Source organism: Watersipora subatra, chromosome 5 (genome assembly GCF_963576615.1).
Source record: "Watersipora subatra chromosome 5, tzWatSuba1.1, whole genome shotgun sequence".
In the NCBI taxonomy this organism is placed as follows: Eukaryota; Metazoa; Bryozoa; class Gymnolaemata; order Cheilostomatida; family Watersiporidae; genus Watersipora; species Watersipora subatra.
In genome coordinates this window covers 31,894,780-31,917,629 of record NC_088712.1, presented here as the reverse complement: position 1 = coordinate 31,917,629, position 22,850 = coordinate 31,894,780, and the positions used below count along the sequence as shown (strand labels likewise).

The 22,850-nt window shown below is 38.2% G+C and overlaps 1 protein-coding gene across 1 annotated transcript in view; it reads left to right on the top strand.

The window, feature by feature from the left end:
• Window positions 1-14,899: 14,899 nt before the first annotated feature.
• The window catches only part of LOC137397285 (kinesin-like protein KIF21A), a 194,491-nt gene continuing 186,540 nt past the window's right edge, over window positions 14,900-22,850 (top strand). Inside the window, exons 1-4 of the mRNA XM_068083574.1 lie at window positions 14,900-15,032; window positions 15,317-15,408; window positions 17,339-17,500; window positions 17,717-17,887. Coding sequence (XP_067939675.1) covers window positions 14,900-15,032; window positions 15,317-15,408; window positions 17,339-17,500; window positions 17,717-17,887 — 558 coding nt within the window. The remainder of the gene's footprint in view (window positions 15,033-15,316; window positions 15,409-17,338; window positions 17,501-17,716; window positions 17,888-22,850) is intronic.

The following is a 22,850-nucleotide window of genomic DNA, read 5'->3' as shown; positions in this document are numbered from 1 at the left end:
ACAGGGTACATAGAACACTTGGGCATCTGCTTGTCCTGTCATGTGGAAAAAATACTTTTTCTGGAATATCCTTGATGTGCACCAAGCGATTAGCTAGCCTTGGATGAGAAAAGAAAATGTGGTGCATTCTTCTCTTGAGGTTGAAAGGTAGTTTTGTCAACCCAGTTTATCGTACATTACAGTGTGAGAAGGAAATTTATCACAAACTCTCTTGTACACCAGAGTACAGGGTTACGATGCATTAGAACGGAACTGCGTCAACGAAGTGCAGTACGCAATAATTTTGCAATACATTACACCTTTCTAATTCACAGTAGACATCCACTGCTACTGTGCTCCTGTTTCACATTGCCCATTGCTATATATTGGGCATTCACTTTTATGAAGCATTACCTGACAACCACCACTTCACGCACGCATGCTCTGAATGCACATTCTTCATAACATGAAACTGCTTGTGTACTGCAACTGCTGATTAGTATGAAGTTGATACTGTGGACCAGCTGACAATCCTGACTTTCCAAGCCTCTATACTGCATTGTGTACCATTTTTCACATACTGTGTTTAGCCAGTTCATGTAGGATACTCCTACTCTCACATCCTTTCATAATAGGAAGTCAGTCTGGCATTATCACAATTCTGATCGATGCAATTGAGGTTTTTGTGTTGTATTCTCTATAACATAATATGTTAAAAACGAAATAGATTTTTGCATTTCAACCATATAGCTAATTGTGATCAATTTGTTTGCCCACTCGTACTCAACTTTGACAGCATTCACATCTCGCCATCGTGCTGTGGTTGTGTCAAAGTCAACTCAATATTTGATTTTGTGATGAGTTTTCACAAAAATTGTGCTTAGGATGTATGTATGGTGTACTACTAACATTCCTACTACACCTTGCACTGCGAAATACACCTTAGCAACACTCTCATAACATCTAGCACTGCACATTGTGCGGAAGGCAACCCAGCCACTGTATCAATACCACTTATCCCACGACCAACCACGAGCGAAGCGATTGTTTGAGAGCTTTATGATAAATGCGTATGTGCACACAACTCACGAAAATTATTTATGAACAGCCGTCGCAAACCTTTGTACCGAAATCTCATCAACAATTTAACCATTTTTCAATGGAGTCGATTAAGTATAATAACGATACAAAACACGTATAAACCTTTTTAAATATATTGCCAAGTCTTTGAAATTTGTAGACAATATCCTAAAACTAACCCATCTGATCGGATTATACATAAATGGACAGATTAATTTAGCCTAAAATCGTCATTAAAACTTTGACAAGCTTTTTTTCATCAAAGTTAAGACCGGACAACGAAACGCCGACAAGGCCGCGTGATAGAGAGTAGAACTATTAAGTCGTGTGCATTTTACGAGAAAAACGTGCACATTTCACCAGTCTATGGCATTGTCCAATTGCTGAAGGTTTCTATAACTAACGTAGAAGTACTGAAAAGTAATAGTTTTTTTGCCGATTTCAAAGTAACTGACATTTTGGACACTTACAATGATTACTTTGGTATTCCAACTGATGTTCGAAGCAGTGAAAGTAAAGGAAATGACAATGATATTTCTCTAACGATTCTTATAAGATTATTACAATATTTAATTATAAAAATAATTATTCGATTTTATAAGATTTAATTATAAGAATAGTCATTCGAATTTACAAGATCGAAGTGTATAGTGACCGATGTTGGGCAGTATGTTACTGTTATTATTTTTTCTAAATAATTTTGTTAAATAGATATTCTAAAAATCTAGATAAATATCACAACTTCTTGATATTGGTTGCTATGACGTTTTGAAATGTAAACAAAATCGTGCATTGGTTTTCTATTATTACTGTATTACTATATTAATAATATTGGTTATTCTAATAATATCAGTGCATTTTACTTCTAATATTGCATTTCTCCTATTGCAGAGGAGAGATATATATAATATTTTCCTTTTATTGTTGTTGTCTGTTGTACATAATAATGCCCAGTACATTACAGCTACCATTGCAGTTATTCTATTGCACTGCAGTGCCATTTGATTGCCAATATTGCATTTCTCAACCATCAGTACCCTTTCTTTTTTCCAATATCATTTTGGTCGTGGGCTGTATGACAGGGAATTTCTAATTATGAAATTCATGTTGAACTTTCATGCGCATACTAGTAGACGTACCACTAGTAAGTTGATTTGTGGGAAAGAAAAGTTGTAACAATACTTCAGTTTATTTAGTTTTCAAGAAATTATCAGAACAAGTTAACCTTTTATGTCCTATGTTTGACTATGTTAGTGTAAATCTTTCGCATAACTAAGGAGGTTGTTTTTATTGTTACTGATTTTTCATCGTCTAGGTGACCATCTCTTTGAACAGGAATGAGATGTCTCATTCACGATTCTTCTGTGTTTTCATGCTTTGAATGGGTTAGGAATTGCCCTACCATTTCATCAATTCGGAGTTGCACTATTTAGATCATTCCAAGATGAGCGATGTATTCCTCAAAATAAAATTTGTTAGAGTTTTTCTAACTTTTTTCATATCAGGGTCACTTTTCAATTCATGAGTAGCCAATCGCCAGATCAAAATAAGAAATTATTTCATCATCTTCATATGAGCAACCCATCATTCGCATGTAAATATTAATATGAAAGTAACAGGTCCAGATGAAATAGTATGGAGAAGCAGTAGAATGTTTTTGTAGCCGATACCCGCATAGCTGTGTGAAGTACGCTGAAATATTTTTTACCTCTACTGGGGAGAGCTTAGCTGAGTATTATCAAATCCGATCCATCAGCAGTCAGCATTTCTGTGATACTGAATAGTACTCCCACGGCGAATACCTTCACATAAATTTATCGAAGCGAAATGGTCTGGAATAGGTTTGGATTCGTCTGTTCTTGTGATTTGGAGTGGAAGCAACTCCAAATCTATTCAAATCATGGAAACGCTCTGATTCTCAGGTGCTTTGATTCTGCTCTCATATTAATTTGTGATATTTGTAGGTGTTTTCTCAAAAGATGGACTTTTTCTCCGGCAGCTGATTCTTGATGGTCACTGGGATGACGTGCTTGAGTTCCTTCTGCCGCTCCATGGGGTGGAGGGCTTTGACAAAAACGCTGCCTTTACCTCATTTACAAGCATAAATTCCTGGAACTCCTTTGCATAAAGTTGGATCCTGGACCGTTACAGGTAAGTTGTCCTGACAGGCCATTACATGTGATAGTATCTGACAGGTCATTACATGTGAGAGTGTCTGACAGGCCATTACATGTGAGAGTATCTGACAGGCCATTACATGTGAGTGTGTCTGACAGGCCATTAAATGTGAGTGTGTCTGACAGGCCATTACATGTGAGAGTGTCTGACAGGCCATTACATGTGAGAGTATCTGACAGGCCATTACATGTGAGAGTGTCTGACAGGCCATTACATGTGAGAGTATCTGACAGGCCATTACATGTGAGTGTGTCTGACAGGCCATTACATGTGAGTGTGTCTGACAGGCCATTACATGTGAGAGTGTCTGACAGGCCATTACACGTGGTTGTGTCTGACAGGCCATTACATGTGAGTGTGTCTGACAGGCCATTACATGTGAGTGTATCTGACAGGCCATTACATGTGAGTGTGTCTGACAGGCCATTTCATGTGAGTGTGCCTGACAGGCCATTACATGTGAGTGTGCCTGACAGGCCATTACATGTGAGTGTATCTGACAGGCCATTACATGTGAGTGTGTCTGACAGGCCATTACATGTGAGAGTGTCTGACAGGCCATTTCACGTGGGAGTGTCTGACAGGCCATTACACGTGAGTTTGTCTGACAGGCCATTACATGTGAGTGTGTCTGACAGGCCATTACATGTGAGGGTGTCTGACAGGCCATTACATGTGGGAGTGTTTGACAGGCCAATACATGTGAGTTTGTCTGACACTCACATTACATGTGAGTGTGTTTGACAGGCCATTACATGTGAGAATACATATAATTATAGTTACAACTACACGTGCCATGAAGTTGTCACTCATTGACTCACTGTTTTCTAAAAAACACTTTTAGTTCTGATGCTACTTTGTTTGGATGTTTAGTTTCTTCAGTTTTTGTATTTTCGATTAAACACAGTCTGTTTCTGACATCTGTGATTGGCTAATGTCTTCCTTGGCTGTCATTCCATCATCATCCCTGTGGTTGGCTAGCAATCATTATTTTTTCATTTTGTTCATACAGAACCATGACTCCACATTGGACGAGGTCGTCAGCTGCCTCACTGAGTTAGAGCCTCTTTGTTCTGATAGTAAGGAGTATGACAACTTGTGCTTTCTATTGACTCTTCCCTCCATTTCCTCTGATCAGGCCTACAAGAATTGGAACCCTTCCAGCGCCCGTATCAACTGCTTTAATGAGGTCGGCTCTCCATGTTGTTTTATTGCATGGGGTTACTTAGTCAGTGGGGTTATTACCTACACTCCTTGCTTTGTACAGTTACATGCTCTCCATGTTCTTATTGTATGGGGTTACTTAGTCAGTGGGGTTATCATCTACACTCCTTGCTTTGTACAGTTACATGATCTCCATGTTCTTATTGCATGGGGTTACTTAGTCAGTAGGGTTATCATCTTCACTCCTTGCTTTGTACAGTTAGATGCTTTCCATGTTCTTATTGCATGGGGTTACTTAGTCAGTGGGGTTATCATCTACACTCCTTGCTTTGTACAGTTACATGCTCTCCATGTTCTTATTGCATGGGGTTACTTAGTCAGTGGGGTTATCATCTACACTCCTTGCTTTGTACAATTACATGCTCTCCATGTTCTTATTGCATAGGGTTACTTAGTCAGTGGGGTTATCATCTACACTCCTTGCTCTGTACAGTTACATGCTCTCCATGTTCTTATTGTATGGGGTTACTTAGTCAGTGGGGTTATCATCTACACTCCTTGCTTTGCACAATTACATGCTTTCCATGTTCTTTTTGCATGGGGTTACTTAGTCAGTTGGGTTATCATTTACACTCCTTGCTTTGCACAATTACACTTCAGTACTAACATTTGTAACTATACAGTAATCCATCACCACTTCCTGGCTCACCATTCACGGATTCAGTACTTCACAGTAGAAAATTTTTGTTAAAATCGAGAGAAAATTAATTAAAAACCATTTAAAAAGTAAAATACATAAGACACATCAATCTCATGAATTATAAACATGTGACTTCCTTCTCACAACGAACCGAGTTAACACAAGTATGAATATTCAGGTCAGATGAAGTCCAAACTACGTTCATACTATGTAAGTGTATTCTGTGGTTTTAAATACTGGGACTGGGGTTGAAATATAAACTGTAGGTCAATCAATATAACTTCAAATTACTTATTATATAAGAAAGCAATACAATATGTTTAGAAAGCAGTGTAAGTGTTTTGGTGTTAAAATTTTGGCTCTTACATATACTTTAAAACATAAGCTTTTATTTAGCAAATTTTCACTTATCACTGGGACGCCGGTTCCCCTTGACAACCTTATATCAACTGTACTTGAATATTCCATGTACACAGTTAGTATAGATAGCATGAGTTCCATTAACTTTGGCTGTGCTAAATGATAGATACAACCTTAGGCCTTAGTGAAGTTTTGATCACACATAGCCTAATGATACAATTGAACAACATTTTTACCATGATGGTAAATTTATCAAAACCATTGCTTGGCGAGGAGGTTTTTAGCCCTACCAGCAATAACTACAACCTGTACAGTATATTACAAATCATGGATGTAGGGAATGTTTAAACACGATGTTTGAGAAGGTTTTATGTTCTTATTTTGCTGTAAATATTGTCTCTGTTCTTTCAGCTATACCCACTGGTCAGCAGGTTCATCGGGCTTGAAAAGGCAGCACCGAGCAATTCATCAGCTAAACACGACAGACTAGTTAACCTGCTTGCTAAAGGTCAGTTTTCAGACTAGTTAATCTGTTCACTATATGTCAGTTTTCAGACTAATTAACCTGCTCACTAAAAGTCAGTTTTCAGACTAGTTAACCTGCTCGCTAAAGGTCAGTTTTTAGACTATTTAACCTGCTTGCTAAAGGTCAGTTTTCAGACTAGTTAACCTGCTCGCTAAAGGTCAGTTTTTAGACTAGTTAGCCTGCTCACTAAAGGTCAGTTTTCAGAATAGTTAACCTGCTCGCTAAAGGTCAGTTTTTAGACTAGTTAGCCTGCTCACTAAAGGTCAGTTGTCAGACTAGTTAACCTGCTCATTAAAGGTCAGTTTTCAGACTAGTTAACCAGCTCACTAAAGGTCAGTTTTCGGACTAGTTAACCTGCTCACTAAAGGTCAGTTTTCAGACTAGTTAACCTGCTAGCTATAGGTCAGTTTTCAGACTAGTTAATGGTATTAGTACCTTCCATTGCAATGAATTCTCCAACTGTGGACTATGTCATACCTATTGTACTCGTTGGTTTCGTTGCAAGGAAAGTTACAACTGTGGGTCATGTCATATCTATTGTATTTGTAGCTTCCATAGCAGTGAAAGCTACAGCTGTGGGTCGTGTCATAACCATTGTACACGTAGCTTCGATTGCAATGAAAGCTACAACCGTAGATCATGTCATACCTATTCTACTTGTAGCTTCCCTTGCATTGAAAGTTACAACTGTGGGTCATGTCATACCTATTGTACTCGTAGTTTCCATTGCAATGAAAACTACCACTGTGGATTATGTCATACCTATTCTACTTGTAGCTTCCATTGCGATGAAAGCTACAACTGTGATGTGTGTTTGAATACCTGTGTGTGTGCGTGTGTGTATGCATGTGCGTCCACGTGTGTGTGTGTGTGCGCTTGCATGTGTATGGGTTTTGTTCGTGTGTTTGAACATGTATACATGCGTCTATGCAGGTCTGCGCATCTGTCCTCGTGCTATGTGTATGTGTCTTCGCAGTTGTTAGCATGATTTTGGATGTGTGTCTGTCCGTGTCTGCGTGACTGTCTTCGGAATTATCATCATTTTTCTTCAAACTTTGCTCCAAATATTGCAGGTTTGTCAAGGTTAATTTTGTTGAATCACAACAAGATCTTCAAAGTCTGTCAAGAGGTTACTAAAATCTTCAAGGACGGCTTTTTAACTCGAAATTTGAAGGTACAGTTGGAACTATCAAGCTGTCAATATTTGGGACCTCTCTCAAGCTGCTATTGTGAACTCTCAATAGAACATTGATTGGTAAACGAATCAAATCCGTTGCATTTACTTGTACATACATGTATCCGGTTACATAAGTGTGTTTGTATGTGCATGCATGTTGGTGGGAGTTTGGTGTGTGCAAGCGTGTTTGCGCATGACTGCTATGCGTGACCGTATGTGAGTCTGACTATGTGTGTGTGCAAGTGTGTGTTCGTTTAATCGCCCAAGTGTGTTTCTGTGTGTGTCTCTGCGTGTGAGTTTGTGTATTTCTGTGCACAGCCGTGTCTGTACATTTTTCTATGCTTGTGTATCTGAGTTTGGGTGTGTTTGCACGCGTGTGTGTGTGTGTGTGTGTCGCTGTCCGTGTCTGTGTGTATGCCTTTGCACGTTTATGGCAGGTGTCTGTTCTGAGCAAGTATATGAATGTATTTGTCCGTCTCTGTGTCTGCGTGACTATTATTAGAGTTTCCATCAAAGTTCTGGAAACATTTTTCCGAATGGTGCAATATCACGAGATTTAATATGGGGAACTTTATTCAATCACGCCAAGCTGTTTTAATCTGTCAAAAGGTTACCGTGCACTTTAAAAACAAGTTTTATACGTGCAAGTAAAAGATACATTTAACACTATTTAATGTGTGTTTGAAGACCTGTGTGTGTGCATGCGTGTATGCATGTGTGTCCACGTGTGTGTGTGTGTGTGTGTGTGTGTGTGTGTGTGTGTGTGTGTGTGTGTGTGTGTGTGTGTGTGTGTGTGTGTGTGTGTGTGTGTGTGTGTGTGTGTGTGTGTGTGTGTGTGTGTGTGCGCGCCTGTATGTGTATGAGTTTTGTTTGTATGTGTGAACATGCATGTGTGTGTCTATGCAAGTCTGCGCATCTGTCCTTGTGCTATGCATAAGTGTCTTCGCAGTTGTTAGCATTCTTTTGGATGTGTGTCTGTCTGTGTCTGCGTGACTGTCATCAGAATTATCATTATTTTTTGTAAAACTTTGCTCCAAATGTTGCAGGTACGCCAAAGTGAATTTTGTTCATTAACAACAAGAATTTCAAAGTGTGTCAAGAGGTTACTATAATCTTCAAGGACGGCTTCTCACTCGAAAGTTGAAGGTACAGTTGGAACTATCAAACTGTTCCTATTTTGGACAGCTATCAAGCTGCCACAATGAACTCTCAAAAGAACATTTGGCGATTGATAATCAAATCAAATCCGTTGAATTTAATGGTACATACATGTATCTGGTTACATAAGCGCGTGTGTATGTGCATGCGTGTTGGTGAGAGTTTGGTGTGTGCAAGTGTGTTTGCGCAAGACTGCGTGTGTGTGACTGTATGTGTGTGCGGCTATGCGTGCGTGCAAGTGTGTCTGTTTGATCGCCTGAGTGTGTTTCTGTGTGGGTCTCTGCATGTGAGTTTGTGTATTTCTGTGCACAGCTGTGTCTGTACATCTTTGTATGTTTGTGTATCTGAGTTTGGGTGTGTTTGCACGCGTGTGTGTGTGTGTGTGTGTGTGTCGCTGTCTGTGTCTGTGTGTATGTCTTTGCGCGTTCATGTCTGTGTCTGTTCTGAGCAAGTATATGAATGTATTTGTCCGTCTCTGTGTCTGCGTGGCTATTATTAGAATTACCATCAATGTTCTGCAAACATCTTTTCAAATGGCGCAATATCGCGAGGTTTAATGTGGGGAACTTTATTCTATCACGCCAAGCTGTTTTAATCTGTCAAGAAGTTACAGTGCACTTTAAAAACAAGTTTTATACCCACAAGTAAAAGATACATTTAACACTATTTAATGTGTGTTTGAATACCTGTGTGTGTGCGTGTGTATATGCATGTGCGTCCACGTGTGTGTGTGTGTGTGCGCTTGTATGTGTATGCGTTTTGTTCGTGTGTTTGAACATGTATACATGCGTCTATGCAGGTCTGCGCATCTGTCCTCGTGCTATGTGTATGTGTCTTCGCAGTTGTTAGCATGATTTTGGATGTGTGTCTGTCCGTGTCTGCGTGACTGTCTTCGGAATTATCATCATTTTCCTTCAAACTTTGCTCCAAATATTGCAGGTTTGCCAAGGTTAATTTTGTTGAATCACAACAAGATCTTCAAAGTCTGTCAAGAGGTTACTAAAATCTTCAAGGACGGCTTTTTAACTCGAAATTTGAAGGTACAGTTGCAACTATCAAGCTGTCAATATTTGGGACCTCTCTCAAGCTGCTATTGTGAACTCTCAATAGAACATTGATTGGTAAACGAATCAAATCCGTTGCATTTACTTGTACATACATGTATCCGGTTACATAATTGTGTTTGTATGTGCATGCATGTTGGTGGGAGTTTGGTGTGTGCAAGCGTGTTTGCGCATGACTGCTATGCGTGACCGTATGTGAGTCTGACTATGTGTGTGTGCAAGTGTGTGTTCGTTTAATCGCCCAAGTGTGTTTCTGTGTGTGTCTCTGCGTGTGAGTTTGTGTATTTCTGTGCACAGCCGTGTCTGTACATTTTTCTATGCTTGTGTATCTGAGTTTGGGTGTGTTTGCGCGTGTGTGTGTGTGTGTGTCGCTGTCCGTGTCTGTATGTATGCCTTTGCATGTTTATGTCTGTGTCTGTTCTGAGCAAGTATATGAATGTATTTGTCCGTCTCTGTGTCTGCGTGACTATTATTAGAGTTACCATCAAAGCTTTGCAAACATTTTTCCAAATGCGGCAATTTCGCGAGATTTAATGTGGGGAACTTTATTCAATCACGCGAAGCTGTTTTAATCTGTCAAGAGGTTACCGTGCACTTTAAAAACAAGTTTTATACCCGCAAGTAAAAGATACATTTAACACTATTTAATGTGTGTTTGAATACCTGCGTGTGTGCGTGTGTGTATGCATGTGCGTCCACGCGTGTGTGTGTGTGTGTGTGTCGCTGTCTGTGTCTGTGTGTATGTCTTTGCGCGTTCATGTCTGTGTCTGTTCTGAGCAAGTATATGAATGTATTTGTCCGTCTCTGTGTCTGCGTGGCTATTATTAGAATTACCATCAATGTTCTGCAAACATCTTTTCAAATGGCGCAATATCGCGAGGTTTAATGTGGGGAACTTTATTCTATCACGCCAAGCTGTTTTAATCTGTCAAGAAGTTACAGTGCACTTTAAAAACAAGTTTTATACCCACAAGTAAAAGATACATTTAACACTATTTAATGTGTGTTTGAATACCTGTGTGTGTGCGTGTGTATATGCATGTGCGTCCACGTGTGTGTGTGTGTGTGTGCGCTTGTATGTGTATGCGTTTTGTTCGTGTGTTTGAACATGTATACATGCGTCTATGCAGGTCTGCGCATCTGTCCTCGTGCTATGTGTATGTGTCTTCGCAGTTGTTAGCATGATTTTGGATGTGTGTCTGTCCGGGTCTGCGTGACTGTCTTCGGAATTATCATCATTTTTCTTCAAACTTTGCTCCAAATATTGCAGGTTTGCCAAGGTTAATTTTGTTGAATCACAACAAGATCTTCAAAGTCTGTCAAGAGGTTACTAAAATCTTCAAGGACGGCTTTTTAACTCGAAATTTGAAGGTACAGTTGGAACTATCAAGCTGTCAATATTTGGGACCTCTCTCAAGCTGCTATCGTGAACTCTCAATAGAACATTGATTAGTAAACGAATCAAATCCGTTGCATTTACTTGTACATACATGTATCCGGTTACATAAGTGTGTTTGTATGTGCATGCATGTTGGTGGGAGTTTGGTGTGTGCAAGCGTGTTTGCGCATGACTGCTATGCGTGACCGTATGTGAGTCTGACTATGTGTGTGTGTGCAAGTGTGTGTTCGTTTAATCGCCCAAGTGTGTTTCTGTGTGTGTCTCTGCGTGTGAGTTTGTGTATTTCTGTACACAGCCGTGTCTGTACATTTTTCTATGCTTGTGTATCTGAGTTTGGGTGTGTTTGCGCGTGTGTGTGTGTCGCTGTCCGTGTCTGTGTGTATGCCTTTGCACGTTTATGGCAGGTGTCTGTTCTGAGCAAGTATATGAATGTATTTGTCCGTCCCTGTGTCTGCGTGGCTATTATTAGAATTACCATCAATGTTCTGCAAACATCTTTTTAAATGGCGCAATATCGCGAGGTTTAATGTGGGGAACTTTATTCTATCACGCCAAGCTGTTTTAATCTGTCAAGAAGTTACAGTGCACTTTATAAACAAGTTTTATACCTGAAAGTAAAACATACATTTAAAACTATTTAATGTGTGTTTGCATACACATATGTGTGCGTGTGTGTGTGCATGTGTGTATACATGTGTGTATCCATGTGTTTCTATGCGTGTGTGTGTGCGCCTGGATGTGTATGCGTTTTGTTTGTATGTGTGAACATGTATGTGTGTGTCTATGCGAGTCTGCGCACGTGTCCTCGTGCTATGTGTATGTGTCTTCGCAGTTGTTAGCAGGTTTTTGAATGTGTGTCTGTCTGTGTCTGGGTGACTGTCATCGGAATTATCATTATTTTTTTTCAAAATTTGCTCCAAATGTTGCAGGTACGCCAAGGTGAATTTTGTTCAATAACAACAAGATTTTCAAGTTTGTCAAGATGTTACCATAATCTTCAAGGACGGCCTTTCAACTCGAAGGTTGAAGGTACAGTTGGAACTATCAAACTGTCACTATTTGGGACCGTTATCAAGCTGCTACGGTGAACTATCAATAGAACATTTGGCGATTGATAAACGAATCAAATCCGATGCATTTAGTGGTACATACATGTATCCTGTTACATAAGTGTGTTTGTTTGTGCATGCATGTTGGTGGGAGTTTGGTGTGTGCAAGCGTGTTTGCGCATGACTGTGTGTGCGTGACCGTATGTGAGTCTGACTATGTGTGTGTGTGCAAGTGTGTGTTCGTTTAATCCCCCAAGTGTGTTTCTGTGTGTGTCTCTGCGTGTGAGCTCAGGTATTTCTGTGCACAGCTGTGTCTGTACATCTTTGTATGTTTGTGTATCTGAGTTTGGGTGTGCACGTGTGTGTGTGTGTGTCGCTGTCCGTGTCTGTATGTATGCCTTTGCACGTTTATGTCTGTGTCTGTTCTGAGCAAAGATATGAATGTATTTGTCCGTCTCTGTGTCTGCGTGACTATTATTAGAGTTACCATCAAAGCTCTGCAAACATTTTTCGAAATGCGGCAATTTCGCGAGATTTAATGTAGGGAACTTTATTCAATCACGCGAAGCTGTTTTAATCTGTCAAGAGGTTACCGTGCACTTTAAAAACAAGTTTTATACCCGCAAGTAAAAGATACATTTAACACTATTTAATGTGTGTTTGAATACCTGTGTGTGTGCGTGTGTGTATGCATGTGCGTCCACGCGTGTGTGTGTGTGCGTGTGTGCGTGTGTGTGCGTGCGTGTGCGTGCGTGTGCGTGCGTGTGTGTGCGTGTGTGTGCGCGTGTGTGCGCGCGTGTATACGCGCGTGTGTGTGCGTGTGTGTGCGTGCGTGTGTGCGTGCGCGTGTGTGCGTGTGTGTGTGCGTGCGTGTGTGTGTGTGGTTCGCTGTCCGTGTGTATGCCTTTGCACGTTTATGGCAGGTGTCTGTTCTGAGCAAGTATATGAATGTATTTGTCCGTCTCTGTGTCTGCGTGGCTATTATTAGAATTACCATCAATGTTCTGCAAACATCTTTTGTATGTGAGTCTGACTATGTGTGTGTGCAAGTGTGTGTTCGTTTAATCGCCCAAGTGTGTTTCTGTGTGTGTCTCTGCGTGTGAGTTTGTGTATTTCTGTGCACAGCCGTGTCTGTACATTTTTCTATGCTTGTGTATCTGAGTTTGGGTGTGTTTGCGCGTGTGTGTGTGTGCGTGCGTGCGTGCGTGTGTGTGCGTGTGTGTATGCATGTGCGTCCACGTGTGTGTGTGTGCGCTTGTATGTGTATGCGTTTTGTTCGTGTGTTTGAACATGTATACATGCGTCTATGCAGGTCTGCGCATCTGTCCTCGTGCTATGTGTATGTGTCTTCGCAGTTGTTAGCAGGTTTTTGAATGTGTGTCTGTCTGTGTCTGGGTGACTGTCATCGGAATTATCATTATTTTTTTTCAAAATTTGCTCCAAATGTTGCAGGTACGCCAAGGTGAATTTTGTTCAATAACAACAAGATTTTCAAGTTTGTCAAGATGTTACCATAATCTTCAAGGACGGCCTTTCAACTCGAAGGTTGAAGGTACAGTTGGAACTATCAAACTGTCACTATTTGGGACCGTTATCAAGCTGCTACGGTGAACTATCAATAGAACATTTGGCGATTGATAAACGAATCAAATCCGATGCATTTAGTGGTACATACATGTATCCTGTTACATAAGTGTGTTTGTTTGTGCATGCATGTTGGTGGGAGTTTGGTGTGTGCAAGCGTGTTTGCGCATGACTGTGTGTGCGTGACCGTATGTGAGTCTGACTATGTGTGTGTGCAAGTGTGTGTCTGTTTAATCGCCCAAGTGTGTTTCTGTGTGTGTCTCTGCGTGTGAGCTTGTGTATTTTTGTGCACAGCTGTGTCTGTACATCTTTGTATGTTTGTGTATCTGAGTTTGGGTGTGCACGCGTGTGTGTGTGTGTCGCTGTCCGTGTCTGTATGTATGCCTTTGCACGTTTATGTCTGTGTCTGTTCTGAGCAAGTATATAAATGTATTTGTCCGTCTCTGTGTCTGCGTGACTATTATTTGAGTTACCATCAAAGCTCTGCAAACATTTTTCCAAATGCGGCAATTTCGCGAGATTTAATGTGGGGAACTTTATTCAATCACGCGAAGCTGTTTTAATCTGTCAAGAGGTTACCGTGCACTTTAAAAACAAGTTTTATACCCGCAAGTAAAAGATACATTTAACACTATTTAATGTGTGTTTGAATACCTGTGTGTGTGTGTGCGTGCGTGCGTGCGTGTGTGTGTGTGCGTGTGTGTATGCATGTGCGTCCACGTGTGTGTGTGTGTGCGCGCTTGTATGTGTATGCGTTTTGTTTGTATGTGTGAACATGCATGTGTGTGTCTATGCAAGTCTGTGCATCTGTCCTCGTGCTATGTGTATGTGTCTTTGGAGTTGTTAGCATTCTTTTGGATGTGTGTCTGTCCGAGTCTGCGTGACTGTCATCGGAATTATCATTATTTTTCTTCAAACTTTGCTTCAAATGTTGTAGTGTGCAAGTCTAGATTACTTTCATTGATCGCTTACTAGCATCATATTTTGACATATATAACAGCTGCTATAACATATATAACAGCTGCTATACCATATATAACAACTGCTATAACATATATAACGACTGCTATAACATATATAACAACTGCTATAACATATATGACAGCTGCTTTCAGTTTAAAGATGCAACCGTTTAAAGGTCAAGGCCAAGATTACCCATATAGATACTATTCTACCCAGTATCTATACTAGGTAGAATAGCACCCATATAGATACCGGTACAATTCTACCCATATACGTATAGATAGCGGTACTATTCTACCCATATACGTATATACACTGGTAACTATTCTACCCATATACGTATATACACTGGTGCTATTCTACCCATATGAATACTGGTCGAAAGTATTGCTAAAACCTTCATATGCTCATCACTTGATATAATCAGCTGGTTTTTATCATTTCTAATTCTTGTAGAGTCTGACCATCTTCAAGAAGACCTGGCAGAGCTGACAGGAGAGATTTCACTTAAACAAACAATGATTAAAGAACTCGAAAGGAGCCAGCGACAACTGCAAACAATTCGTCAGTATTACGAGGATGAAATGCTCAACTTGCAGGACCAAATAATGGCTGTTGAACGAGAACGAGACCAGGTCCTAAGCAGCTTAGGTAACCTCCTGTTATAGCTAGTATATGTTAGATCAGCTGGTATAGCTAGTATATGTTAGATCAGCTGTTAATAGTTAATCAGCTAGCTCTTAACAAGTTATAAAGTTCAGTCCATACAGTGCTATGGCTTTGGTGTAATAATCTGTCATTTAGATAGTAATTGGTATGCGTTTGATAATCTTAATGTGTAGCTAGCTTGGCAACCAGCTAATTCGTAACCGGACAGCAGTTACCAGGATAGCAAATACAAATGAAATAAACTGTTATGTGAGTTCTGTTTTCAGGCAGCAAGAAGCAGCAGTCGGAGGAACAGGTGCACAAAGTTAAAATGGAGTTTGAGAAACGGCTGGATACCATGCAACAGGAGCTCAATCAGGTAAATACTGCCAAGAAGGAGCACGCCAAAATGATGAAGAACCAAGTTGTCTACGACTGGCGCATCAGGGACCTCAGTACTGAACTGAATGAGATGAAGAAGATAAAGGTAGGCTTGCTGACCGATACAAAAGCTGTGTTAGTTAATCCTACAAAGAGAAAAATCACCGCTATATTTATATCTGTGTTAGTTAATCCTACACAGAGAGATATCACCACTATATTTATATGTGTTAGTTAATCCTACACTCTGAGATATCACCACTATATTTATATCTGTGTTAGTTAATCCTACACACAGATATCACCACTGTATTTATATGTGTTAGTTAATCCTACACAGAGAGATATCACCACTATATTTATATGTGTTAGTTAATCCTACACAGAGAGATATCACCACTATATTTATATGTGCTAGTTAATCCTACACAGAGAGATATCACCACTATATTTATATGTGTTAGTTAATCCTACACTCTGAGATATCACCACTATATTTATATCTGTGTTAGTTAATCCTACACACAGATATCACCACTGTATTTATATGTGTTAGTTAATCCTACACAGAGAGATATCACCACTATATTTATATGTGTTAGTTAATCCTACACAGAGAGATATCACCACTATATTTATATGTGCTAGTTAATCCTACACAGAGAGATATCACCACTATATTTATATATGTGCTAGTTAATCCTACACAGAGAGATATCACCACAATATTTATATGTGCTAGGTAATCCTACACATAGAGATATCACCACTATATTTATATGTGCTAATAAATCCTACACAGAGATATCACCACTATATTTATATGTGTTAGTTAATCCTACACAGAGAGATATCATGACTATATTTATATGTGCTAGTTAATCCTACACTGAGATATCACCACTATATTTATATGTGTTAGTTAATCCTACACAGAGAGATATCACCACTATATTTATATGTGCTAGTTAATCCTACACAGAGATATCACCACTATATTTATATGCGTTAGTTAATCCTACACAGAGATATCACCACTATATTTATATGTGTTAGTTAATCCTACACAGAGAAATATCACCACTATATTTATATGTGCTAGTTAATCCTACACAGGGTTATCACCACTATATTTATATGTGTTAGTTAATCCTACACAGAGAGACATCACCACTATATTTTTATGTGCTAGTTAATCCTACACAGAGATATCACCACTATATTTATACGTGTTAGTTAATCCTACGCAGAGAGACATCACCACTATATTTATATATGTGTTAGTTAATCCTACACACAGAGATATCACCACTATATTTATATCTGTGTTAGTTAATCCTACACACAGATATCACTACTATATTTATATGTGTTAGTTAATCCTACACAGAGAGATATCACCACTATATTTATATGTGTTAGTTAATCCTACACAAAGAGATAGCACCACTATATTTATATGTGCTAGTTAATCCTACACAGAGAGATATCATCACTATATTTATATATGTGCTAGTTAATCCTACACAGAGAGATATCACCACTATATTTATATGTGCTAGTTAATCCTACACAGAGAGATATCACCACTATATTTATATGTGCTAGTTAATCCTACAGAGATATCACCACTATATTTATATGTGTTAGTTAATCCTACACAGAGATATCACCACTATATTTATATGTGCTAGTTAATCCTACACAAAGAGATATCACCACTATATTTATTTATGTCTTACTTAATCCTACACAGAGAGACATCACTACTATATTTATATCTGTGTTAGTCAGGGAAAAGTTTGAATGGGAAATAATTGTTTGGCGTATGAGTTTTTTGGGATCTTCGTAATGTGTTGTGTTGACTATTGCACCACCACATGATCTTGGTTTTGGAGATCTCGACAACTATGGTGATGCTATTGCAGGTGCGACTGATGGCACAGATGAAGACGGAGTCAGAGAAAAATAAGATTAGTGACCAACGAAAGAATAAGGAGCTGCTACAGCTGGAAAAAGAGACGCGGCAACGAGACAATCAGGTGCGCATGTTGGAGTTGCAAAACAGACAGGAAGATGCCATACTCAAGGTTGGTCTTTAACAACACTCAAATGTTGGTCTCTAAGTTTTCAAAGAGTGCCTTCATTAATTACAGGACGAATATAACAGTCTACTGATGTTTTAATTAATTCTGTCGTAAAAAGTAGGTGGCTTGGGATAGCCATCGACATTTCATGTATCCTTGACATATAAATCATTCTTTTTTATCCTAGCCTTTGCATAAGTCAGCGTATTGTGTTGCCAGCGCAAGCACGAAGAGGTCAGTCAGTTGAGGAAAAGACAAAGAGACTCGTCCGCCTCTTCTAGGGTGATGGCCAAAAATAGGGCAAACCTCTCCCATAAAAATTCATCTGGCAAAACTTCATCGTCTTCTGCTTCTAGGCACAAGTCAGCAGCTCTTCTCTTCTCTCCCAAGGTAAATGTTTGCATCGTTTTTTTTAACCTCTTGGTCCTAATCAATCTGCCAAATTTGCTTCAGAATGATTTTCATTTCTGGACAGTATTCTGGTAGCGAATATTAGTTACTGAAGAACAACTTATAGCTGGGCCATAGCACTAACCTGGTCGTAACTTATAGCTGAGATAAAACTAGACAATGTTAAATGAGCAATTGCAGGGTAGATAACTGCTTGTTGCTCAGACGGCGATGTACTATTTGCCTTTTGTTGATACGTCTAGCGCATGTTATCTCATGTCACCTCATGGCACCTCATGTTATCTCATGTCACCTCATGTTATCTCATGGCACCTCATGTTATCTCATTCTTCTATATGAAGAATGAGATAACATATATGAACTATATAGAATAACAGATCTCACAATCTGTTATTCTCCATCAGTGGTGACGTGTATGAAGTATGTTATTCTTCACCATTGGTGAAGTGTATAAAGTCTGTTATTCTCCATTATTATTGAAGTGTATAAAGTCTGTTATTCTCCATTATTGGTGACATGTATGAAGTCTGTTATTCTCCATTATTGGTGAAGTGTATGAAGTCTATTATTCTCCATTATTGGTGACGTGTAAAAAGTCTGTTATTCTCCATTATTGGTGACATGTATCAAGTCTGTTATTCTTCATTATTGGTGACCCGTATAAAGTCTGTTATTCTCTATTATTGTTGACAGGTATAAAGTCTGTTATTCTCCATTATTGGTGAAGTGTATAAAGTATGTTATTCTTCATTGTTGGTGAAGTGTATAAAGTCTGTTATTCTCTATTATTGGTGACGTGCATAAAGTCTGTTATTCTCAATTATTGGTGACATGTATAAAGTCTGTTGTTCTCCTTTATTGGTGAAGTGTATAAAGTCGGTTATCCTCCATTATTGGTGACATGTATAAGGTCTGTTATTCTCCATTATTGGTGAAGTGGATTAAGTCTGTTATTCTCCATTATTGGTGACGTGTATAAAGTGTGTTATTCTCCTTTATTGGTGACGTGTATGAAGTCTGTTATTCTCCATTATTGGTGAAGTGTATAAAGTCTGTTATTCTCCATTATTGGCGACGTGTATAAAGTCTGTTTTTCTTCATTATTGGTGACATGTATAAAGTCTGTTATTCTCCATCAGTGGTGACGTGTATAAAGTATGTTATTCTTCACCATTGGTGAATTGTATAAAGTCTGTTATTCTTCATTATTGGTGACAAGTATAAAGTCTGTTATTCTCAATTATTGGTGAAGTGTATAAAGTCTGTTAGTCTCCGTTATTATTGAAGTGTATAAAGTCTGTTTTTCTCCATTATTGGTGACAGGTATAAAGTCTGTTATTCTCCATTATTGTTGACGTGTATAAGGTCTGTTATTCTCCTTTATTGGTGAAGTGTATCACGTCTGTTATTCTCCATTTTTATTGAAGTGTATAAAGTCTGCTATTCTCCATTATTGGTGTTGTGTATGAAGTCTGTTATTCTCCATTATTGGTGAAGTGTATGAAGTCTATTATTCTCCATTATTGGTGAAGTGTATGAAGTCTATTATTCTCCATTATTGGTGACGTGTAAAAAGTCTGTTATTCTCCATTATTGGTGACATGTATCAAGTCTGTTATTCTTCATTATTGGTGACCCGTATAAAGTCTGTTATTCTCTATTATTGTTGACAGGTATAAAGTCTGTTATTCTCCATTATTGGTGAAGTGTATAAAGTATGTTATTCTTCATTGTTGGTGAAGTGTATAAAGTCTGTTATTCTCTATTATTGGTGACGTGCATAAAGTCTGTTATTCTCAATTATTGGTGACATGTATAAAGTCTGTTGTTCTCCTTTATTGGTGAAGTGTATAAAGTCGGTTATCCTCCATTATTGGTGACATGTATAAGGTCTGTTATTCTCCATTATTGGTGAAGTGGATTAAGTCTGTTATTCTCCATTATTGGTGACGTGTATAAAGTGTGTTATTCTCCTTTATTGGTGACGTGTATGAAGTCTGTTATTCTCCATTATTGGTGAAGTGTATAAAGTCTGTTATTCTCCATTATTGGCGACGTGTATAAAGTCTGTTTTTCTTCATTATTGGTGACATGTATAAAGTCTGTTATTCTCCATCAGTGGTGACGTGTATAAAGTATGTTATTCTTCACCATTGGTGAATTGTATAAAGTCTGTTATTCTTCATTATTGGTGACAAGTATAAAGTCTGTTATTCTCAATTATTGGTGAAGTGTATAAAGTCTGTTAGTCTCCGTTATTATTGAAGTGTATAAAGTCTGTTTTTCTCCATTATTGGTGACAGGTATAAAGTCTGTTATTCTCCATTATTGTTGACGTGTATAAGGTCTGTTATTCTCCTTTATTGGTGAAGTGTATCACGTCTGTTATTCTCCATTTTTATTGAAGTGTATAAAGTCTGCTATTCTCCATTATTGGTGTTGTGTATGAAGTCTGTTATTCTCCATTATTGGTGAAGTGTATGAAGTCTATTATTCTCCATTATTGGTGTTGTGTATAAAGTCTGTTATTCTCCATTATTGGGGACATGTATCAAGTCTGTTATTCTCCATTATTGGTGACCTGTATAAAGTCTGTTATTCTCTATTATTGGTGACGTGTATAAGGTTTGTTATTCTCCATTATTGGTGACATGTATAAAGTCTGTTATTCTCCATCAGTGGTGACGTGTATGAAGTATGTTATTCTTCACCATTGGTGAAGTGTATAAAGTCTGTTATTCTCCATTATTGGTGAGAAGTATAAAGTCTGTTATTCTCCCTTGTTGGTGAAGTGTATGAAGTCTGTTATTCTCCTTTATTGGTGACATGTATGAGGTCGGTTATTCTCCATTATTGGTGACATGTATAAAGTCTGTTATTCTCCATTATTGGTGAAGTGTATAAAGTCTTTTATTCTCCATTATTATTGAAGTGTATAAAGTCTGTTATTCTCCATTATTGGTGACGTGTATGAAGTCTGTTATTCTCCATTATTGGTGAAGTGTATGAAGTCTATTATTTTCCATTATTGGTGACGTGTATAAAGTCTGTTATTCTCCATTATTGGTGACATTTATCAAGTCTGTTTTTCTCCATTATAGGTGACCTGTCTAAAGTCTGTTATTTTCCATTATTGGTGACGTGTATAAAGTCTGTTATTCTCCATTATTGGTGACATGTATGAGGTCTCTCATTCTTCATTATTGGTGAAGTGTATAAAGTCTGTTATTATCCATTATTGGTGAAGTGTATAAAATCTGTTATTCTCCATTATCGGTGACATGTATGAAGTCTGTTATTCTCCATTATTGGTGAAGTATATAGAGTCTGTTATTCTCCATTATTGGTGAAGTGTATAAAGTCTGTTATTCTCCATTATTGGTGACCTGTATAAAGTCTGTTATTCTCTATTATTGGTGACATGTATAAAGTCTGTTATTCTCCATTATTGGTGACAGGTATAAAGTCTGTTATTCTCCATTATTGGTAAAGTGTATAAAGCCTGTGATTCTCCATTACTGGTGAAGTTTATAAAGTCTGTTGTTCTCCATTATTGGTGACAGGTATAAAGTCTGTTGTTCTCCATTATTGGTGAAGTGGATTAAGTCTGTTATTCTCCATTATTGGAGAAGTGTATAGAGTCTGTTATTCTCCATTATTGGTGAAGTGTATGAAGTCTGTTATTATCCAACTGAAGATTCCATAGTATCTTTTTAATTTGCTTTCCCTAACTCTTTCGACAGTTTAAATTCAGTAATATATATCAAGAATATGGTTCAAAACATCTAACATTAGTATACACCTGCATGTTGTTTTTTTATATTGATATTCAACTTTTTCATAATGAAGCAATGCCATGTTTTGAACATTTCTTTTATTTTTAGCACCTAAGATTGTCATCTACAACAATGCTTGTGCATTACCCAGGTATGCTCTCAATCGAAATCCGGCCTTTTTCAGAGAGACAAAGTTTCTGGTATATAGATTTCACTGGCACAACCATACTGGCAAGCGGCGTATAAATATAGTCATCATAAATAGTATAACAGTATTTGGTAATATTGTTATATTACATTTTTTTGCTATATTACAATATTTGCGTCATTGAGAGACGCATCTGTATTGCTGATCATGCTTGACTAAGTCTGATTTCAGGATGCTGTGGTGGATATAATATAAATGCATACGACCATCTAAAAACTACAACACTCAAGTTGCAGAGCAACGGAACGCAACACTTGAGAAGCTAAAATCTTCTATAAGCTATCAGCATCAAGACAAATTCTTTCTTAGCTTACAAACATTCTTATCCTTCCGTAACATAATCCATTCACTTCAACTACGAGAGGCACTTACTAACTCTGAGTTTATTATTAAGCAGCTGGTAAATGTATCTTTCCAAAAATAAACTTTGAATAAGGTGATTTGCAGTAAGAATTTATTAGTATTTTGAATGGCAATCTAAAAAGCTATTAATCTACTAGAATTTATTTTTCATCTTGCATTTTATCTCAGGGTTTGGTGTTAGCCAAATGTATAAAAATTTTTTACTTAAACCATTAGTTAATGTTTTTATTTATATTTCTTTATTTTGCTAGAAATAAACCTGGTACCCACTTGGCATTTAATTCCTTGTTTAAAATCTGATTTTTATGGATATGTCCGAATGCCACTGTAGGAAAACTCCATAAAACTGATTGGTAACCAAGGGGATAATACATAATAGACAAGTTCAAATCATGAAAGGAATCTTGTGAAGCTTGTTGTTTGAGTTGCTTGTCCGCAGGCAGGCAACTCTAGCAAGGTTGTTCACATGATATGAACTAATGTTAGACATTCATGCAGAAATTTTCTTGTGCGGAAATACAGTCTTTTGACCCAACAAATACCATAGAACCTTACAATAGATCAGATACTATTGAACCTTATAATATATCAGATA